The sequence below is a fragment of the Pygocentrus nattereri genome, chromosome 5, assembly GCF_015220715.1.
Source record: "Pygocentrus nattereri isolate fPygNat1 chromosome 5, fPygNat1.pri, whole genome shotgun sequence".
NCBI lineage: Eukaryota > Metazoa > Chordata > Actinopteri > Characiformes > Serrasalmidae > Pygocentrus > Pygocentrus nattereri.
The window spans coordinates 20,376,103-20,399,036 of record NC_051215.1 but is presented as its reverse complement, the minus strand read 5'-3'; the positions used below and the strand labels follow the sequence as shown (position 1 = coordinate 20,399,036).

The 22,934-nt window shown below is 40.4% G+C and overlaps 1 protein-coding gene across 1 annotated transcript in view; it reads right to left on the bottom strand.

The window, feature by feature from the left end:
* fbxo11a (F-box protein 11a) overlaps positions 1-22,934 on the bottom strand; it is a 36,886-nt gene that overhangs the window by 2,802 nt on the left and 11,150 nt on the right. The window contains exons 2-21 of the mRNA XM_017685615.2: positions 19,603-19,730; positions 18,879-18,960; positions 18,619-18,763; positions 17,164-17,293; positions 16,098-16,181; positions 15,855-15,987; positions 13,739-13,845; positions 13,487-13,598; positions 13,281-13,387; positions 10,901-11,038; positions 10,315-10,532; positions 8,503-8,683; positions 7,432-7,554; positions 4,032-4,117; positions 3,496-3,572; positions 3,164-3,307; positions 2,257-2,367; positions 2,069-2,176; positions 1,286-1,394; positions 1,095-1,193 (exon numbers count right to left, since the gene is read on the bottom strand). Of these exons, the coding sequence (XP_017541104.1) occupies positions 1,095-1,193; positions 1,286-1,394; positions 2,069-2,176; positions 2,257-2,367; positions 3,164-3,307; positions 3,496-3,572; positions 4,032-4,117; positions 7,432-7,554; positions 8,503-8,683; positions 10,315-10,532; positions 10,901-11,038; positions 13,281-13,387; positions 13,487-13,598; positions 13,739-13,845; positions 15,855-15,987; positions 16,098-16,181; positions 17,164-17,293; positions 18,619-18,763; positions 18,879-18,960; positions 19,603-19,730 (2,422 nt within the window). The remainder of the gene's footprint in view (positions 1-1,094; positions 1,194-1,285; positions 1,395-2,068; positions 2,177-2,256; positions 2,368-3,163; positions 3,308-3,495; positions 3,573-4,031; positions 4,118-7,431; positions 7,555-8,502; positions 8,684-10,314; positions 10,533-10,900; positions 11,039-13,280; positions 13,388-13,486; positions 13,599-13,738; positions 13,846-15,854; positions 15,988-16,097; positions 16,182-17,163; positions 17,294-18,618; positions 18,764-18,878; positions 18,961-19,602; positions 19,731-22,934) is intronic.

The window sequence follows — 22,934 nt, the reverse complement described above, 5'->3', positions numbered from 1 at the left end:
TTCTTCATTTTTAACTGTCTGTATTCGGACTGCAGGCAAATCGGATTTCCTTCTCAGATCAGATCTTTTGAGTCGACTGTCCACAAATGATCAGATCTGATCTGTGTCCAGACATCCCCAGTCTATCTGCATGGGTTGCCGTGGTAATGACATAGGCGTCAGTAACCATGTAGCTACGCTGGTGACGGGGATTTCAGCCGCAGATGCAGGAGAGATGAAGGAGCATCATCTCCCCTCCACGCTATTCAGAAAAGAGACCTTGCAATCCAATTTGAGCATCCAGACAGACGCAGCTGTAAAAATCTGATCTGATCAGTTATTTATCTGGATACAATCTAGATATGACATCAGATTTGGGCTGGGAGTTTAGACATAAATCTGATCCAGCTATCAGGAACTTCTGTAGTTAATTCTCTAGAGCAGGTTTGGCAGTGTTGTTGGAACTAGACACTGCAGGAAGGCAGCTGTCCAAGACCAGGGGTGGAGACCACTGCTCTAAAGCACGTGTCAGGCTCTGGTGCTCTACTAGAATCCCAGCACTTCATCACACTGGATTTGACATTGTGGTTGTTCGCTGTGTTTGCTAGTCTTAGCAGGAAGCCAGACCTCCAGGACCAGGGTTAGTGGTTCCCAGCCTGGTCCCCCACAGACGGTCCCACATTTTTACTTCAACCCAACTCAACATGCAGGGATGGAGGTTAAACGTGGGCCGTCTGGGGGTCCTGAGGACTGGGATAGTGACCACTGATCTAGAGCAACCCTCCTCCTGGAGATCTACTTTGCTGCAGAGTTTAGTTCCAACACAATCCAGTCAATCAAGAACTTCTGAAGAAGTTAATTAGCTGAAGCAGGTGTGGCAGATTGTAGTTGGAACTAAACTTGGGAAGAAGATGGACTAGAGACCACTGATCTGGAGGAACTGCTCACCTGTTGTGTGTACATTTCAAAAACATGGCTTATTGTAAACTAAATAAATGTTTTTTGTTTTTAACTGATAACATCAGTAATGGTTAAACATCTACATCCCTAGCAAGAACAGACATAAAAGGCAGCAAAGTAGTACTTTAACACAGCGTCCAGCAGAAAATACTGACCTATCATGTCTAATAAACTCTACATCGTGTCCTTGATGACACTTCTTGATGCAGTTCACACAGATTGCGTTGCGGTCTGTCGTGTTACAGGTGTGACATCTGCACACAGAGGAGAAAAGGCCATGAAATTAGTTTGACTTTATAATCACAAGCACATCAGAAACAGCAGGCGAGGTGAGGAGGTGGATTACCTGTAAAAATCGTGCATTGGATAACTGGTGTAACTGGAAATCTTGTACAGGCACTGACCTCGGCTCACGGCCTTCTCAATGGCATCCTGATTGTTCATTATTTTATTGTCTGTAGAGAAGATTTAAGAACGGATCAGCATTTCAGATTATTCACCCGCTCAACATAAACGTCCTGACTCTGAAATACATTTTTATTCACCAGGACTACTTCACTTCAGTGTCTATTCCAGAATAACAGGTACTGCCTTCATAATCTCATCATTAACTCCAGATTAGAAAACAGCACCACACCAACATCCTAAGTAGACTAAACCTCCTAAATCCTGTCCTAACTTTAGAATGAACCCCAACAGGGTCCTGAAGGGAATGTTTTTAGGATGCTGGGATGGGCAGCGCAAGTTTACTACACATTACATTTACTCATATATATATATATATATATATATATATATATATATATATATATATATATTTATTTAAATAATATTTTTATATAAATTATTTAATATAATATTAGGAGAAATAACATTAGCGATACTGACTGAAGTCTTGTATTATGTGAGTGCTCATTAAACTGCAGAGGTAGCTCTCATAACATTCTTAATCTTTATTTCTTCTTAATCTAATCTTAACCTTTATGAATTTTTTTATTTCAAGAGTAGCTCTCCAGCTAAATGACAAAGGTCCGTCCTACCCACCCAACTGTGCTATCTTAATCTCAGCTCAACTTTAGTTAATTTGAAGTTCCGCTGGTTGGCTCATCAAGGAAGTCTTCGATCCTACCTTTCATCGTTACGTTGACTCCAGATGCAAGAAACAACCCCCCGAAGCGGTTGTTAAATATCTGATTGCCCTCTAAGGTAGCAGTTGCGTGGTTTGTGATCTCGATACCTGTTACAGACACACGAGTGATCAGACATACAGAGCCGTGTTTACTCATATACAGTTAGAATAACGAGTCCTACACACACCTGCAGCAAAGCCATCAAATATCCTGTTCTTCCGCAGCACAGGGTGGCTGTTCGTACTGATGAGGACTCCTGCCTGAGCGTTCCTGAAGATGTCGTTCTCCTCCAGCAGCCCTGAGGAATCAAAACATCAGTCAGGAAAGTCACGTGAACAACAGTCATGGTCTGGAGACACCATAATGCGACTCCATCTGAGTAACCTAAACATTCCTAATTATGGCTTTATAAGAATTTTAAGGGCCCATATTCAATTCCACTCCATTTTCGCCCATTTTATTTTTCTCATTTCTGTTTTTATGCACCAAAAACAGTCACCATTCATTTCTACATGATCATTTTCCAATCTTTATTCCTTAGAATTAAGCTATGCCTTTAAGACTGATATGTAAATGAGCTGTGTTCTGACTGGCTGTGCCTCAATTCAATATACAGTTGGAGCTGAAACACTCCTTATAATATTAGCAAGAATGGGTAGAGCCAAAGTGCTGTCAACTGAACCTGGATATCTGTATTTTTATGACAACAGAAAAATAATTTTAAAATATGTGCTGCCATTGCATCAGTTAGGTATATGGACTGCATGGACTGGAGAGTGAATAGTTTGTTTACGTAATGCAGTGAACTCTTAATGAATGAAGGAATGAATGGATGGATGAATAAGTGAGTATGAAACAATTCATGTATGCAAGACACAAGCCCTTTAAGGTTTCTGCTCCATGTTAAAGGATGATAAATCTAAACTATATTTTAATGACTTTCATAACTAGTCCTATTTTTGTATGTACATAACAGATAAGGAGAAATATTTGAGCTCATCTTTGTCTAAAAGATGCCATTTATGATATTAACTGTTCATTAAGCTAGTGAGACAGAAAACACTACAGCAAGTTAGAAGCTAAAGAACTCCAACCTCGTCCTCCGTTAAATATGCAGATCCCTCCGTCTCTCCCATCGTGGATTTTATTCCTGCGGAGTGTTGGGTTGCTGTCCGTCTTGATCCAAACTCCCGCCATGGCGTTGTCGAAGATCTCGTTATCTTCTATGAAGCCCAAACCTGACAACACATTTAGACACACAAAAACAATCAACTGAATTTCCTTTGTTCTCACTGATGCTGAAATGTAGGACAACCAAAAGGCATTATCTGTTTATCTACGTATTTATCCATCACTTACTACAGAAACAGGCTTAGCACTCATTTAGTCAAGTACTCAATCAGAGGGCTTGTGAGAGGTTCTTTACCAGAGTTGTAAACAAGGATTCCACCATTCTGCCCACCCCAGATCTTGTTCCGTCTGATTTTTGGATTGCTTCCAGTCCTAAAGAGAGAAAAACACATGCTTTTGAATATTCATGCTGTTTGTGGCCTAATAGCCTGGCTCTGCTTCTCCTCCAACACTGTTGTCATTAGCAGCAGGAAAAAAAAAAAGAATCACTACAGTATAATATTGCAATATTTTGGGTTTAAAAATAGTCACACATAAAATTCTTATTGTTAAATTTTTAGTATTTTAGTATGTATTAAGGCCATTGCTAGACTAACAGATTACAAAAAATGCCACTATCTTAATCCACTAGATGGCGCCATTTCAGTCTGGAGAAGCTAAACTTTTTTTTTTTTAAATAAATGATTTGCAGGTGAATGAAATTCTGCAATCACAAAACTTAGCATAGCTAATATGTTTAAATATTGGAAAAGAATAATTTCCTGGCCAAAATATATCAGATTCCCACTCTAATAACCATAACGTTGTCTCACATTGTCTGTGAGAACTGACCTGATCTGAACTCCAGAGTACATGTGGTTGTAGATGTCGTTGTCCTCCAGCACGCCGTGTCCATTATCATAAAAATAAACACCAACCTGCAGACAAACAAGGACGCAGACATTTAAATTAGATTAAGTGACCATTATTATTCCCACAACAGGGAAATCACCACACAGACACTAGTGAACACATACACTAGGGGGCAGTGAGCACATGTGCCCAGAGCGGCGGGCAGCCCTATCTTGCTCAAGTCTGGGGATCAAACCGATGACCTTCCGGTCACAGGGCTGGTTCTCTAACCTCCAGCTCACGACCTACCCCATAACATGATATTCCAGACATGATGCTGGGGCTTAGTGGCGAAAATGTAGAGATATAGAAAGAGATATAAATATACATGTACTAATGACATAAAAGCCATTTTGACTGCAAACGGTTGAAAACTACACTTAAAAAGTAATTCAAGGGTTCTTTGTTTCTATATAGAAACAAACACTCAGAACTCTTTGCATGTTTAAATGGTCCTTTGCATTATGAAAGTGTTCTTCAGACTGATGGAGAATGTGCTACAGAAAGTGTTCTTCTACTGTAACAAGCTTGCCATCTTAACAATAGAAGAACCTATACAAAACCATCCAAAACAAATGAATCATCAATCTGAAGAACTCTTTAACCATGCAAATGATTCTTCCAATTGTTCTTAGTTATATACCACTGTAGAACCTTATAGAACCACCTCTAAGCTTCACTACTGCCATCTGCTGTTTAAAGTTGTAAATATAAGGTTCCAGATTTCTCTGGATGCCACAAGCCACTGTATGGACGTATTAAATTCCATCAGCAGCACCTGATTTAACCAAGTATTGATTAGATTAAATATCAGGTGATGATTACAACTACAACCCCAATTCCAATGAAGTTGGGACGTTATGTAAAACAAATAAAAACAGAATACGATGATTTGCAAATCCTTTTCAACCTATATTCAACTGAATACACTACAAATATTTAACGTTCAAACGGATAAACTTTGTTTTTTGCAAATATTCACTCATTTTGAATTTGATGGTTGCATTACATCACCTTTCCTTTTAACAACACTCAATAAGCGTTTGGGAACTGAGGACACTAATTGTTGAAGCTTTGTAGGTGGAATTCTTTCCCATTCTTGCTTGATGTACAACTTCAGCACCCATTTTCAATGGGAGACAGGTCTGGACTGCAGGCAGACCAGTCTAGTCCCCACGTCCCCGCACTCTTTTACTACGAAGCCACACTGTTGTAACGTGCAGAATGTGGCTTGGCATTGTCCTGCTGAAATAATCAGGGACATCCCTGAAAAAGACGTTGCTTGGATGGCAGCATATGTTGCTCCAAAACCTTTATGTACCTTTCAGCATTAATGGTGCCTTCACAGATGTGCAAGTTACCCACGCAATGGGCACTAACACACACCCAGACCATCAGATGCTGGCTTTTGAACTTTGCGCTGATAACAATCTGGACAGTCCTTTTCCTCTTTGGCCCAGAGGACATGACGTCCATGATTTCCAAAAACAATATGAAATGTGGACTCGTCAGACCACAGGACACTTTTCCACTTTGCGTCAGTCCATCTCAGATGAGCTCGGGCCCAGAGAAGCCGGCGGCGTTTCTGAGTGTTGTTGATATGTGGCTTTCGCTTCGCATGGCAGTTTTAAGTTGCACTTGTAGACGGAGCGATGAACTGTGTTCACTGACGATGGTTTTCTGAAGTGTTCTGAATGTGGTAATAATCAGTACAGATTGCTTTTTAAGGCAGTGCTGCCTGAGGGATCGAAGGTCACGGGCATTCAGTGTTGGTTTTCTGCCTTGCCGCTTACTTGCAGAGATTTCTCCAGATTCTCTGAATCTTTTGATGATATTATGGACTGTAGATGATGAAATCCCTAAATTCCTTGCAATTGCACGTTGAGAAATGTTGTTCTTAAACTGTTGGACTATTTGCTCACGCAGTTGTTCACAAAGTGGTGAACCTCGCCCCATCCTTGCTTGTGAACAACTGAGCTTTTCAGGAATGCTCCCTTTATACCCAATCATGACACACACCTGTTTCCAATGAACCTGTTCACCTGTGGAATGTTCCAAAAAGGTGTTTGAGCATTCCTCAACTTTCCCAGTTTTTTGTTGCCCTTGTCCCAACTTCTTTGGAACGTGTTTGCAGGAATCAAACTCAAAAAAATGTTGAAAAGGATTTGCAAACCATCGCATTCTGTTTTTTGCATCTTGTATTATTATTATTTGTTTAATGTAAAATGTTAGTGTTTTCTATCTATCTAGTGTTTTCAATCTAATTTTGAACTGGATCATTTCTGGGATACTGATTTCTAAACTGGGACATGGCAGTACAGTAACATCTGTATTTTTGTGCTTTTTCTTAGATAGATTAGCTGATTTTGCTGGAGGTTTGTATTAGCCCTGGTGTTGATGCATTTCTTCCTTTGTGTTTTTATTTGATTAGTTTGAGAAATACTTGTAGATGACCATCTTCAATTAACAATAAAAACTTCAGTATCATTTACACAGCAGGTAAAAGTGGCCCGAATCAGATTTTTTTCACCAAATCCGATTTTTGTTTGGCTGTTGAGATTATCTTTTAAATGTGATCTGTATGTGACAGTCTGAACAGATCAGCTCCTAAACTGACCCACATGCTCAAAAGAACAGAGCGTCACGCTGCTTCATGGCTCATCGTGAGGTAAACAATCGTGACTGCCAATGAATGCTAGTTGCTCCCAGAGCTACAGTTTTATCTTCACCAGCATTACAGGAGCGATTATGAAGTTCCAGTGGTTGACAGCTGGGCTCATCACCCACAGTGTGTTCGAGTTCGCCGCAAAAAGGGCACGTTATTCAGTCACGACTTCTTTGGTTTGTGCCTTCAGATTCCTTAAACTTCTCCAACGCTGCAGCCTCAGTCTCCCCTGGCCGCGGTCGAAATTTTTTGAACACAGAGTGTTTGCGATACGTCTCTTCTAAATTTTTGGTACAGAAAAAACAGCCTAAATATTCATGAGTCTCAGCAGTGTGAAATTATGACGAATGTCCAGTTGGACTGATGTAAAAACCACATGAATTCCGATCTGGCTGTTCTGACCAAGTCACATTGCTGTAGATCAGATATGTATCGGACATATGGTCCCACATATGAAAATGTCAGATTCCGTGTGTTAATCTGTTCACACTGACACAAAGACACACATCTGTGTCAGGTATGAAGAAAAAGATCAGATCTGGGCCACTGTTACCAGCTGTGTGAACAAAGCCTTACAGACTTGATGTTTTGGACTTTGTGTTTAGGCCCACCACTCTTCTGAAACAGGTCTAAATGAGATTTACTGCTGTAGGTGTGGGAGTAAGGTAGATGTACCTGCTTTCCACTGTGGATTCTGTTCCGGCGCAGGACTGGCGTGCTGCCTGTGGTCACCCAAACTCCGGCCAGTGTGTTGCTGTAGACTTCGTTCTCCTCGATCACACCCTGGCCTTTCTCATGCTGCCGTACAGACACAAATACAGGGGCATCAGATGAAGGAGGTCTACACAGAGCTATATTCTACTCCCTGACCAGGTCTGATATTCAAGGCATGACCCTGAATTTGGTTTTTACAAGTGAAAATTTTTTCATGATATTTTGCATGTATCAGAAATAAAGGAGCTGCTGGACGTTCACGTTGAGGACATCACGTCCTGTTTAATAAGACCTTAATAGCTAATATGAACATTGCGTTCCTGCTGAGTGAAGCTACTGTACACACTTTCTATTGCATACAAACTTGACATAACAGTAGAAAAACCCTTTCTGGTGCTATATAGAACCATCTCAAAAAGGTTCTATATAGAACCATCTGCAACATATTCACCGTCAGTCTAAACCCTTTCACAAACCATTTAATCATGCAAAGGGTTCTTTGAGTGCTCATGGCTCTATATCATCATTTTCTTTACTAAAGAACCCTCGAATAGCCATGTTTTTTAAAAGCATGAGTGAAGTGATGCTACGGCAGTCAAACGTGTTCTGAGTGGATTAGTTTGATAAATCCACTGATGTCTTAACTGTTACTCAACTGAATAACAGCCGAGTCAGTTTTTGAATTACAACCACTACAGAAAAACAAGACACAAAAAAAAAGATTTGCAGGCTGGATCATTAAAGGATAAACTGTAAATATGTAACGTACATATGAAACCGTAAGTCTTAAGACTCCTGCACTAATGTGACGTAATGATGGTTAGTATAGTGTAGTGTAGTGTAGTGTAATGTGTGTGTGTATATATATATATATATATATATATATATATATATATATATATATATATATATATATATATATATATATATATATATATATATATATATATATATAAAAAATATAAAAACAACATTTTCGCAGATACAGTCGATAACTAAACATTTTTATTTGAGTATTGACTCTTCACTCACCACATAAATGCCCCCATGCTGTCCGTCATGGATCTTGTTGTGCCGGACGATCGGGCAGCTGTTGGTCCGGATCTGAATTCCCGCCAAGGCGTTACCATAGATGTCGTTTCCTTCTATGAGACCTCGACCATCACCAAATATGTACACACCACCTTGGTTGCCATTGAAGATTGCATTACCCCTGCAAAGGGACAAGAAAGGCCATAATTACAGATCCACAAAGTGATGATGATAAAAACCATCTGCCTCAATTGCTGCCTGACAGAAGCTGTTGTACTCAACCAGTGAACACGCATAAAAGCCCAGAGCTGCATCAGCAACTCAAGGTCTAACTAGAAACATGCATACATATACATACACACACACACACACACACACATACACACATATACACACACACACACACACACACACACACACACACGTTTTAGTCCCCCCCAACACAAATGTTTGGACAAGGCTGTACACCTTAGATTTCAATTTAAACTGTGACAGTTTTATTTAAAGTTTTTACTGATTGATATGATTGACGAGAGTCAAGTGTGAACTGAGAAGAGCTAAAATTTGAGAATGTTTAAATATTTAAAAATGTTTTATGATTTAATACTTGAATTGCTCATGGAGACTCAATTTTTCCTCTGTAACAGCACTTTTCTTAATCAATCTAATTTTAAGTTTTTTATTTGATTATTTTAAACTACCCAAATTTAATTTCTAGTTTGACTTTAATGATACTTTTCTAAATGTATTGTTTTAGTCAGGATTTATTTTTAATGTAGTTCATTTTTTAAATAGTTTTTCTACACGAGGTCTTCTCAGTGGACGACGTACCAACAAGTTAGTTTGTCAGAGAAATATTTCACTGACAAATATATTTCTCAATTACGAACAAAACTAAATGCTAAAAATATCACCTGAGAATTGTGAGCCTGTACAACATACTGTTTTCTTCATTTTCTGGGATAAAATGCAACAAACACCCATTCAGTAAATTCTGTATTCCAGTACCAGCTCCATGAACAGTTAAGAGAACTCTAGGACCCACAAACATCCCTAATGTCCACACAGGTTCCTGACAGAGGTGACCAACCCAGGACACATACGATGGTTACAAGAAACAGTGATTTACCCTTTAATACCCCACATTCCACACATACGCTATAAACTACACTCTTAAAAAGATGATTTTTCAAGGGTTCTCTAGTAGCAAAAACTGTTCTATACAGAACCATGAACACAAATGATTCTTTGCATCATGAAACGTTCTTCAGAATGATTGAGAATGTGCTGTAAATGGTTTTATATAGAACCTTTTTAAAAAGGGTTCTACATAGCACCAAAAAGAGTTTTGTTATTACAAACTTGAGACGTAACAACAGAAGAACCCTTTTTGGTGCTATATAGAACCATATGCAACACATTCTCCATCAATCTGAAGAACAATGTCACAATGCAAAGAAATCTTTAATCATGCAAAGAATTCCTTGAGTGTTCATGGTTCTATTCAAAATCATTTTCTTTACTACAGAACCCTTGAAGACCATGTTTAAGAGTGTATGTGAGGGTAAATATAAAACGGTCCTCATTCACCAAACGTTCGCTCACACAGTTTTTACGAAGATTCGGACTAACCAGTGTTCTCTTATCTGGGATTTGTTCTTAGGTAAGAACAGAATCTAAACACACATAAGAACATGTCATTGATCTGACGTAGACTTTTTCTTAGGATCTTCATCAAGAACACACTTGAGAACAAATTTAAAAGACATTGGAGAACGAGGCCCCAAAGTACTTCTGAGACTGAAGGCTCACCTAATTGTGGGGTCACTGTTTGAGGTAATCCACACGCCGGCGAAGTTGTTTGCATAGATCTTGTTCTCAATGAACTGCCCTCTGCCCTTTTCATGCACATAGATGCCCCCCGTCTGGCCGTGGTGAATCTCGCAGCGCACGACGGTCGGGTTTGCATATGCCTTCACCTCAAAGCCTGCTATCCGATTCCTATGGATGTTGCAGCTTTCGAAGTAGCCCTGTAGGATGAAGCAGAGAACAAATTACAGTAAAAACACAGCAGAGGAACTTCACATTTCTCCTAAAAAAAAACAAAAAACTCCTAAACCTTCAGGGTCACGGTTAAGGACGCTGGCCTGGCTGGGGGTGGGGGGAGGGGAAGAATCATCATAAATTTACATGTTTTAAAAGGAGGCGTACTCTGAGCTCCAGTTTAATCCCCTTATGTAATATGAGCAGTGACGGCCCTCCTGCATTCAATGGATTAGCGCTGAAAACGCCAACATTTCATTTCTCAGCATGACGCAATAACTTCCCCCAGTTTTTCTGCTTGAGCTGCAGGTTCAGAAAAGGATCATTTAGTGGCTATGCAGAAAGTCGTAGTTACCATGCCGTGGTCAAAGGTGAAGACTCCCACATCTCTACCATGGTGGATGTGATTTCGTCTGATGATGGGGTTCCCATGATTCTTCACCCAGATCCCAGCTAGAGCATTATTGGAGATCTCATTGTCCTCATAAATGCCCTAAAAGAGGAGAAAGTAAGAGTGAGTTAACGACCGCCAGCACTGCCATCCCCCAGGAGCAGCGTTCCACAATACTATTATTTTATTTTAGCTCTGATAAACATCACATCCACAATTTCCATTCCATCTATGCTTGTGTAAATACACCATGTAAGGATTTTCTGAACAAAATAGGTAAATTTAAATAACCTAAAGCAGGTTTTCAAGCGTTTATATAAAAGTTTTTTCCCAAGGCACATTCAAAAACAAGAGCTGACCCAAACAGGAACCAAGGCCACTTACGGCTCTAGTTCATTTCCCATCTGCTGGAACCACCATAATAACCCTGACTAACAATTTGTATTTTTGGTCAATTTGTGCCAAGGATAAGCATTTCAGTCAAAAAAAAAAAAAAAAAAAGGACACATGAATTCAGGCATTATTAAAAATGATTATTATTCTAATAATACGTCTCCCCAAAAACTAAGAAGCTATATAGAGACAGCCTGAGCTTCAGGCTACATGCACTGGAAGACTTATCAGAGAGAGTGACTCCACTCACTTTGGCATATAGCTTGAAATTTACCCTAAGAAAGGTGTCAATCTAAAGCTGTGGCCACCAACCACAGTCCTGGAAATATGCCTTCCAGTGTAGAAGGGCTGATCAATATGACTATCTTGTTATTTTGATGCATAATTTATTGTAAAATGTTTTTCTGAACATATGGTGTATTTCTTCAGTACTTCTAGAAACTGACCAACTGCATGTTTCCATATAAAGAGAGCAAAACTGGCCCAGTTTAACCGGATTTAGTGAGAAACACTGAATACAAATCACTGTGTTCAGCTGTTGATAGCATTTTTAAAATGTAGCAGTACTGGTTCTTTTTTCTCTGATCAGATTCCTGAAAAAATAAATACGGTTAAATATTGTGAAATTTTCTAAAAGGACAATATTGTATGCAATATTATAATTTTGCCATATCACCCAACTCTACTCCAGCCCCAATCTGCCAAACCTGCTACAGCTGATTAACTACTTCTTGATTGGCTGGATTAAATACGAGTGTTGACGTGTGTATGTGTGTGTACACCGATCAAGCATAACATTCTGACCACCTCCTTGTTTCTACGCTCATTGTCCATTTTATCAACTCCACTTACTATTTGAGTGCACTTTGTAGTTCTGCAGTTAGACTGTAGTCCATCTGTTTCTCTGATACTTTGTGACCCCCTTTTACCCTGTTCTTCAGTGGTCAGGACCCCTCATTCTCAGTGTGTTGTGCTGAGTTTTTAAACACTTCAGTGTCACCGCTGGACTGAGAATAGTCCACCAACCAGCGTCCTGGACGAAGCCATCCTGTAACCAGGATGAAGCAGTAGATGTTGACCAACCTGTGCTCATCTGCTGCTGCACAAACAGTTTGTGCAGCAGCAGATGAGCTATCGTCTGACTTCACATCTATAAGGTGGACCGACAAGGTAGGAGAGTCTAATAGAGTGGACAGTGAGCAAACAGTGTTTAAAACTCCAGCAGCACTGCTGTGTCTGATCCACTTGCACCAGCACAACACACACTAACACACCACCACCACTTCAGTGTTACTGCAATGCTAAGACTGATACACCACCCAAATAGTACCTACTCTGTGAGGGTCCATGGGCGTCCTGACCACTGAAGAACAGGGTAAAAGGGGGCCAACAAAGTATCAGAGAAACAGATGGACTACAGTCTGTAACTGTAGAACTACAAAGTGCACCTATACAGTAAGTGGAGCTGATGACTGATGTCTGTAGGTTGTAAACATGCTGGTTCTTGTGGCATCACAGAAACAGTGGGCTGTGTTTGCAGCTTAGTTTCCATAGACAGAATGGATATACAGAAGAGTGAATGGTAAGTTTTGGAGCTTTAACACAGACGACATCAGGATTAATAAAAAAAAAAAAAAACTAATAAATAAAATCAATGAAATGGGCTCTTTAAAACAAAGGAAAAGCCCTGATTAATATCATAACTACTCACAAAATCATAACCTGAAGAGTGACTCTTTATGCTTGTTTTGTGCTGTAAAATAAGGCCAAATTTCTAAGACAGACTAATTAACCTAACTGTTCTTAAGACAAATTAAATAAGACTACTCTCAGTGCTTTCTAAGACAAGTCATGTTCTCACAGTAATAAATAAGGTCCACTGTTTTAACATGAGATCACTTAAATCGCCAAGATCTCTTTTTTGCAGTGTAGACTGGGAACACCGCGTTACCTGTGCATGGTCAGTGATGTAGAGGCCTACATTCTCACAGTCACTGATGTTACAGTTTTTGATGGTGGGACACGCCCCCTGACCGCTCACGCATACCGCCGAACCCACTGCAGAACCAGAGAACAGAGTTAGTGTCAAATGCAATGAAATCAATAAGCCCATGCATTAAAACACTGGAATCCAGAAATGTAGGTCTTCGTGCTGACCTGTGCATGTGCTGCGGATGATGCAGTGGTCGATGATGGGGCTGCAGTTGACCGTGATCTCTAGACAGTGGTGTGCGTTATGATGCTGGGCTGATTTATCATCAGGGTTGAACTGCAAGGAAAGAAAACCACAGTCGACTTATTCAGAATGAAAAGGCAGTTATTCATGAAAAGCCTTTCATTTCTTTCAATTCCCTGTTCTTAATTCTCCCAGTATTTAATTCAGCACAGCTCAAAAGAAGGAAATCATACCTTTATTGTCATATAGCCGACAAAAGCGTCTTCTGACCCCTCCATGAACACAAACGTTGAATCTCTAGTGTTCTCGATGATTACTTTGTCTGCTACCTTCCCTGGTGCTGGAAGAATTACTCAGATTAGAACAGGTTACAACTGCAATCATGCTGGTCAAAGTACATGTTTTAATTTAAGTGAAAAGTTCTCTTCAGAGAAAACACATGCACATTTTTAAGCTGCATTCTAAGTTTTGGAGATTTGGTGGAAAAGTGTAATTGCATGGTGCCTGCAGAACATTTTGTAAAGTGGGTTGTGCTTCAGCCCCACACCCCCGAGCAGATGAACATAATGAATGTAAGTGAATTCAGAGAGAACGCCGTAGTAGACAATTCACTCTCATCCTTCACCAAGTTTAGACTATCATCACATCTTCATCTGTACGATGCCAATTCTGAGACCGTTTGAGGCCGAAACATTGAGTTGGACATTCTTTGAGTCTGTGTGTGACGTTAACGCGTAAAGACTCAACGTGGTGTGAAAAACTCGACACCTCTGAGTTTTAAATTATTATTTCAAGCTTTACAGGCGACTCGCAGCCTGTTTTTATTCTCCTCACTTTGTTTAAAAAAAAATGTAATGCACAATTACTGTTCAAGTGCTGAATTTAACATATTGGGGGAAAAATTGTGCAAAACTAGGGCACATTTTATATTTTGTGTCTCATTTTTTTCAGCAGAGAAAGACAATTACAACTGTCATAATTTTGTTCCCTGTGCTAAAAGTAAATTTTAACATTCATTGACAGAATTTTGCAAACATCAAATTCATTCAGAGTGGTTTGGTGTGAAATGGTTGATTGTGGAGATTCAGATTTCATTATAACGTTGGTGATTGGAGCCAAGGGTAGTGATAGTCATGGGTTAGGGAACCGCCCCTGTAACCGGAAGCCGACAGTATGTGACTGTGGTGTCCTTGAGCAAGACACCCAACCCCCAACTGCTCCCTGGGTGCTACGGATAGGGCTGCCCACCGGGCATGTGTGCTAACTGCCCCCTAGTGTGTGTGCTCACTAGTGTGTATGTTGTGTTTCACTGTACACATGGGTTAAGTGCGGAGGTGAAATCAATGAAATTAATTAATTAAATGTCAGTGTCATTGTAATGCTTGTATCTGTGCCTTTTATATACTTTCAATAATACATTTTAGACCAAAACCTTCTCACAATTATAAAAGTGTCAGTCATCAGGCAGTGAATTCATAACCATTTCATGAAGGAACTTTCTGTGAAGGAGCTTTTAGAGGTGCACGTATGGTTCCCATCACCACCACTGTGAGCAGTTCTGACTCAGTAAGTTTATCTAGAACGGAACGTTTCTCATCCAACCACTCTGAATAACTAACATCTTATTGATTTAACGAAGCAAAATTTTTGAAAAATGGGAGCAATTCTACTTTAACATAATGACTGTGTTTACATTTTTACCAATCTCATTGAACATATTCCAATTCCATTTACATGCTCACTACAAGCAATCAGATCCAAAATTACATGCATACATAGAAAACTACTTAATGTAAACGTTACCATGACAACCAGCATCAGGTGAGTCCAGTCAGAGTGAGATGAGCAGCAGTGTACAGTGCTTGTGTTTTTAATTGCTTTAAAATTATGTCAGACTCAGGAAAACGTCCTTCACATGTCCTTATTAAAGAGCTGGATGTCTGTCCTACCGCTGTCTTTTAAAGATCAGAGCATAAACTTCATTTCCTCTACAGACCAGTTTCTGCTCCGCCATGTTGAACGTTATAAACTTTCACTATGACGCAACGCACATGCAGAACGGACTTAAACTTTCCCACATGGAATGTAATTGGATACAGGCCTTTACACGGGTATTATTCTTCTATTTAACGGATTATATGCTGGTTTACACACCTCGTTCAGTCGGACAGAAGCTGTATTCCAAATGACCTCAATCAGACTAGAATATACATGGGCACATTCTATTTCGATTGAGCCATTACTAAGATTATTTACAGATTATTAGCCATGATCACATGCAGCCTAATGTGCTATTTGTCCAGGGTTATTCAAACATTCGTATACAATGGTGGGTCAACACACACATACCTGCACCAATCATTGTGATCGGCGACTCTATGTAGATCCACTCGTCTGTGTAGATGCCTGAGTGGACAAATATCAGTCCATCAAAATGAGCCTCCTGTACTCCTCCTAACGCATCCTCGATGGTGTCGTAATACTTAGGAAGGATGAGAGAAGAAGAGGAGGTGGGTTAAACAGCCAAGCAATCAAAAATATAAACAGAACTCAGAGGGTAAGATGTCATCACAAACGAATTCTGGAGCTTACCAGCATGTTCTCTCTCCCTTTGTATCTGGCAGGGTTACTGTAAAAGTGTTCTGCAAAGCCTGGCTTCACATGCGCTCCCTTATACTGAAAGACATGGAAATCACACTTGAGTTAGCTCCTGTCTCACAAGAAGACGCTGGCAGACACAGAAGAAACCCTGACCTGATCTGAATAACCAACCACGACTCATTTAAAAGGCCCTTGTGAAGACTCTGTCTTTTATAGACATCAGAAACGTCCTGTATTTAGTCCTAAATTTAGATCCAACAGGTCAAGGTAAGATTTTTCACAAATTCATATAAAAGAAGCAAACCTGATCTTAATTTAGGACACATATCTTCCTGAAACTTTAGTCAGGAAATCTTAAGACAAGATCATAATCAACATGTCCGTTACCTAGCAACCGGCAAAATACGCACAGCAAAAATGTAAATAAGTATTCAAAATAAAGTTAAACATGTTACAGCTGCTGACATAAAAAAAAAAGTCATACAGAACTAGTGATAAACTGTAAGTAGTGAATGCTGTGAGCGCCCCCTGCTGTTTATCAGCGTCGCCACTCCACAGTTTCAGTCTCCATTTCCCAAACGTTTTAGCCGTGCGCGCTAATGTTGCTCCTCCTAATAAAGAGACACATGTTCAGCTCCGTCTCCTCATTTTTCACCACCATCATTGTAATATTTCATCATCAACATCAACACCAGAAGGTAATCAGGAGTGGTGGAGTTCAAGTGAACAGTGTCTGAGATTTTTAAAACACAGGAGTTGTGCCAGTGAAAGCAGCATTTTACAGTAGAAATAAATAGAGCTCATTATGCTAGTAGTGAACTACGCTGCCTGACACAGCTGCTCATTTGTAGCGTAGATGCTGACTGCATGAAAAACATTTATCTTCCTCAAACGCTCACTTGGCAAAATGGAGGGGAAAAAAAAGAAAAAGAAACAAAATGCATTATTTTCCTTGTTCTCCTACACATTATTTGATTTACCTAATTCTGAAACTATATCAGCTGCAAAGCAATACAGGTTTTCACATTCAGGACTCTCTTGGGGCAAGCGTGATTACCAGCTGCTGAAAGCTCTCCTTCCAGGGGTTGGGCTGCTCATACTCCTCTGGGTTGATCTGGTAGAACTTCCCTGACTCAGGGTGCATCATGGGACGGGTGTACTCAAATACCTCCATGTAGAGTCTTTTCCTGTTGAATAAACATTTTTAAAAAAAGGACATTTTTATTAAGCTCACAATTTCTCAATTATCCTCCAATTTTTTGTGGCTGTACAGAATTTTCAAGCCCTTATTTCATACAACCAAATATATGTGGGATGAATTTATTTATTTATTTAGAGCCGTCAATCTGAGTTAACTTCCGTCTGTCACAGCCATATCAGTGTTTTACTCACTGAATTTCCTTCTGCTATCCACCCCACTCAGCTTTGCTCCGATCGTTTTACTCATTGTTTATTCTCTCACCTGCTATCGGCACTCTTCCGTTCACTTATCTGCTCAAGTGATTTTATATGCTTCATTAAAAAAAATGTGTATACTCGTGTAAAACATGGTCAGATTAGTGTCTGACCACCTCTGAATGTGGTGTGAGTGATATGACCATAGTCAGATCAAAATGTGCCCTGGGTGTATTTACATCAGACATCCCAATGTAATCTGAATGAGTTGATCACCAGTAATGCACGTTAATGTAAAGTGTAAACAGGCCAATAAGCCAAAAACGGGATTTGTGCTTCTTCAACCTGGTACGGTGAACAAAGCTTCATATTTGGTCCTAGATTATGTACAGATCTGTAGACGGATTCAAGAAAGTGTCTTAATAAAGAAAATCTTCTTAAATGTTTTTTTCTTGAGCTCATTCTTAAGAAAATAAGTTATGCGAAACTGTTTTTCTACAACATCTTAAGCATTATTTTCTGAAGAATAATTTAAGTGTATTTCTTGAGTATTATGTTCTTAAATGTTTTTGTAACCTTACAACAGTCTCACATTCATCTCAGGCTCATCCATCACCACAATTTATCCTACTTTCCTTGTTTGCAAAATAAAAAAAAAAAAAATCTTGGTTTGATGTTTTTCCTCCACTTTGCTCCTCCGAGCGGTAATAACAGCCAACATTAGAAAACAAAGGTTTCTTAAGAAAATTAAAATTTTCCTTAGAATGATTTTCCTTATTTCCCTAAGAGAATTCTTCTCAAGTTTTTCTGAGAATTGCATTTGTGTGAGTGACTGTCTGCCCTGCGATGGACTGGCGATCTGTCCAGGGTGTATCCTGCCTTCCGCCCAATGACAGCTGGGACAGGGAGCTGATCAGAGTGATTGATCTTGGTGACCAAGTTTGTTCTGCTGGTTAGTTTGCTGTTCAGGACGCAGCTTCACGTTAATGACTGATTTGAGTCACTTACCTACCATGTGAACCATGTAATTATAAACATCATATCTGAGTAAAAATTTGGATTTTACATTACAACCTTAAGCTACATTCAGAACCACAGAGCAGGAAACCCGACTCACCACAGGATGGGATCATTGGCCAGTTCACTGAAACGTTTGCACACGCAAGCAGCTCGACACAGATCCTGCTCCAGCAGATAGGAGAAAATCTTCAGCACCACCTCATCTGGGAGCTTCACCTGCAGGTACTGCTCTGCTGGAGCAGCTGAAGGAGAAAAACTGAGTTTTCTTATCAGATCTTAACAGACTGCACTCATCATCCTCTGCTTTTATTACGCACACTGAGGCCTCAGTCAACACTGAGGTGCCGTTTCCTTTACCTGGCAGGTCCTGCGATTTCCCAGACACTCTAGCACGCTTGGCCCGATGACCAAAGTTTTCTGTTGTTGATGTGGAAGCCCCCTACCAGAGCAAAACAAAAAACAGTGCAACGATGTGAGATAATGTGGATTTCAGTTGCTATCGCATTATAGGGACTTAAAGGGATCCGTTCCTAGATAGATTCTTCTCACATTTTACAACCCTGCATGTTTATTTTCTTCACTTATTACATTCATATTATGTTCCTAAAAGAGAGCTCTCATTATCCCTCATATTACACAGGCTGCTTTTTGTTACCATTCCTTTCACACTGATATATGTAAATGAGAGTGTTCTGATTCGTTCAAAAAGCAGTGCTGGCTGAAACTCCTTATAATTTCAGTGAGCATGGACAAAGCTAAACTGCGGACATAAAAACGGGCATCATGAAAGTAAGAATTTGGATCAGTTTATGCAGTTTAGTTTCCGTATATGAACCGTCTGCACTGGAAAGTGAACAGGACATTCTGAAACTTGAACATGAAATTTATTTTAAAAAAAGTGAGGAAGTCTCGCGTTTCCATAATATGAGCTCTTTAATGAACACACCTCATTAGAGAATCATCAGAGTCAATAAAGTTAACAGATACACTCTGAAACATGGTCTAACAAAGAAAAGCGAACAATAAGGATAAGTACACCTCGTCAGTTTTCTACTCAAACACGAATAACGCGAGTACTTGCCTCCATATTTGTCTTTGCCGGACAGGCGGTTCTCTTGGGCAAAAGGGACTTTCTACGCAGCTGGTACGGACTGTTCTGAGCTCCTGGACCAGATTCTTCAGCGACCATGTCTGCAGCCACCTCCTCATCTGGGGGAAAATAAGAAAAAGATAATTTATAGCATTTATAGACTTTGTAACAAGCAACAATTCAGCACTGGTCTCAAGTGGAACCCGTTCTTAAGTGGAATCGTACAAACCTGAAGTTATGAACTGTTCGTTGCAGTGCGGAAAACAAAGCGGCCCAAAGCACGGCTTCATTTCACAATAAAGATGACAGCAGTGCTGCTTTGCAATGTCTGTAAAATGATAATTTCGAGTAAAAGTGGAAATCTAAAAAAAAAAAAAAAAGGCGGCGAAATCAGAAATACCAGGAATGTCGTATATTTGACACACAGCATCACTGCTTCCCAACCGAGCATGCCAGCAGCGAGGGTTAATGTCCTGTTATATACAGGGCGATTCAAACAGATTCATCTGATTTACAAGAGAAATAAATAGTTTTGAAATCATTACAGAACAATCTGTCTTATCACTCAAACCACATCTAGAGGTGGACAGACATATTTGAGCCACATTATAGCAGCACAAACACATCCATCTCTCCAAGACACATTTAACAACTGAAACCCCTCCCGGGAAAACCCCCAACTGCTCCCAGTACAACCAAAACCCCCAACTGCTTCCAGCGCAACGAGAACTCTTCCTAGTACAACCAGAACTCCTCTGTGTACAACCAAAACCCTTGCCAGTAAAATATTCCTCCTTCTGTCAATTCTTGCAGATACACTCAGAATTTAGGTGATATCTGCTGGTAAAAGAACACCGTAACAGTGCATTTCCATTTTTGGTCCACTTTCTATTCCATTCACTCAAAAAAGGAGCAGCATCTGATGAAAAGAACACCGTGCCAACTGTTTGTGTGGAAGCATCTCAGGAAACAGTGCAGAGGAAGATGGAAAAATGTCCACCAAATTTTGGAAGCAAAACTAAAACAGAGGCTGGCTTTCAGAACAGGACCATGACCCAAAACATCTCAAAATCTACCACGAGCTACTTTCAGCAATGCAAAATGAAGCTTTGGGAACAGCCCATTCTGTGGACAGATCTCAAGCATGGCTTAGTTTCCAAAAAGCATCAATGTTACGGTCATCTTAACTGGTAGAAAGAGGGTTCAGTGTGATGCTCGCTTGCCCATTTATGAATAATTTGTGTGTTAAGATGCTTTCAGTAAATCCAGCCCAGAACTAGAAGCACTCTGGAGGGAAGAGTGGGGAATATTCCTAAAACACGAACAGAAAGACTCCTAGCTGGCTACAGAAAACATTTGCAAGCTGTAATAAGGGCCAAAGTGGGCGTCTCAGAGTACTAAGCACTCAGTAGGTCATTCAAGTTCTTGCACATGCCACAATTGTTACCCCCCCCCCCCCTCAATTTTTTTTACGTTAATCAAATATTCACTCACTGAGCACTTCATTAGCGACACCTAATTTGTATGAACACTCACTGTCCACTTACTATATAGGTGCACTTTGTAGTTCTACAGTTACAGACTGTAGTCCATCTGTTTCTCTGATACTTTGTTAGCCCACTTTTACCCTGTTCTTCAGTGGTCAGGACCCCCATGGACCCTCAAAGAGCAGGTCCTATTTGGGTGGTTGATCATTCTCAGCACTGCAGTAACACTGACGTGGTGGTGGTGTGTTAGTGTGTGTTGCGCTGGTGTGAGTGGATCGGACACAGCAGTGCTGCTGGAGTTTTTAAACACTGTCCACTCACTTTCCACTCTATTAGACACTCCTAGCTTGTCGGTCCATCTTGTAGATGTAAAATCAGAGACGATAGCTCATCTGCTGCACAGTTTGCGTTGGTCATCCTCTAGTCCTTCATCAGTGGTCAGAGGACGCTGCCCACAGAACGCTGTTGGCTGGATATTTTTGGTTGGTGGACTATTCTCAGTCCAGTAGACACTCAGGTGTTTAGTGGTCAGGACCCACACAGAGCAGGTGTTATTGGGGTGGTGGGTCATTCACAGCACTGCAGGGACACTGACGTGGTGGTGGTGTGTTAGTCTGTGTTGCACTGGTGCGAGCTGATCAGACTCAGCAGTGCTGCTGGAGTGCTCTTACCTTATGAGTGGAGCTAAGGAAATGGACAATGAGTGTAGAAACAGACATCAAGGCAGCTCAATATTTTTATAACGCAATGGGACTGAAGAGAAATTAATATGGAATTTAATCAGGTTAAAATGAACAGAACTACAACTATACATAATCACAAATGTATATGTTTTCACGTTAAAACAGATCACTTGTCCAGGGCTCCCTTAAATGTTTGCTCACAACTATATATCATTTAAAAATGATTCTTTGGGATAATTTTACTCCAACCTGCCCCACATGTTGATGACACTACATATACACACAACCAGTAGAATAGAGGGATTGAGGGATAACACTGTAGTGGACACAACTCAAAACTCACAGAGGAGTAAAAGCGCTCCAAAGACTTCTGGCTGACATGTCAAAGCCATCCTGGATAGCGGGTTAATAAAGCGCCAGGAGGTGCCCTATTTAGCCTGCAAACAACTTTAAATAAAACACTAGAGCTGCGCAACAGAAGACACTGACCTAGATTACAACATACGTACTAACGCCATTCCGTGCAGCACTAACAGATGCATGAAGAAGAAGATGACCTGCCCTTGATCCCCCTCAGCAGCTGCAGTGAAAGGAGCAGGTGATGAGTCTCACAGGACCTGCGGGAATGGAGGCTCAGAGGCCAGTCGCGACACTCGTCCACTCTGCAGGACCCCTGGAGAATTAGCCACGCGGCATTGCTTTGACCATAGCCATGTTACCAGACACCCGACTTGAGGCAGCCTGAACACATGTCGCTGATCTCCTCCTACTACAGACCTCTGAGAGCAAATGGGAGCTCCACAAACAGTGATGCCCCAAAGAAAGCCATACTTTTAGGCAGGGGGAGACTGACCGGTGCCCCTGGCCAAAACTATTAAAATTCAGGCCAGTAAAGATGCAGAGCTGGTGGTCCCAGAGACCTCCGCCTTCAGGGTTTACTTATTCTTCTCTAAAAAACCCCAAAATTATTACATAATCACCTAATCATAATTATCTGACATGGTTGCAATTATTTAAGCTGACTGCAGTTGTTAGATTTCACAACCACTCAAAAACATGGTAGATCAAGGGTTCTTTAGTAAAAGGAACCATGAGTTCTATATAAAACAATCACACTTAAATGACTCTCTGCATGGTGAAATGGTTCTTCAGA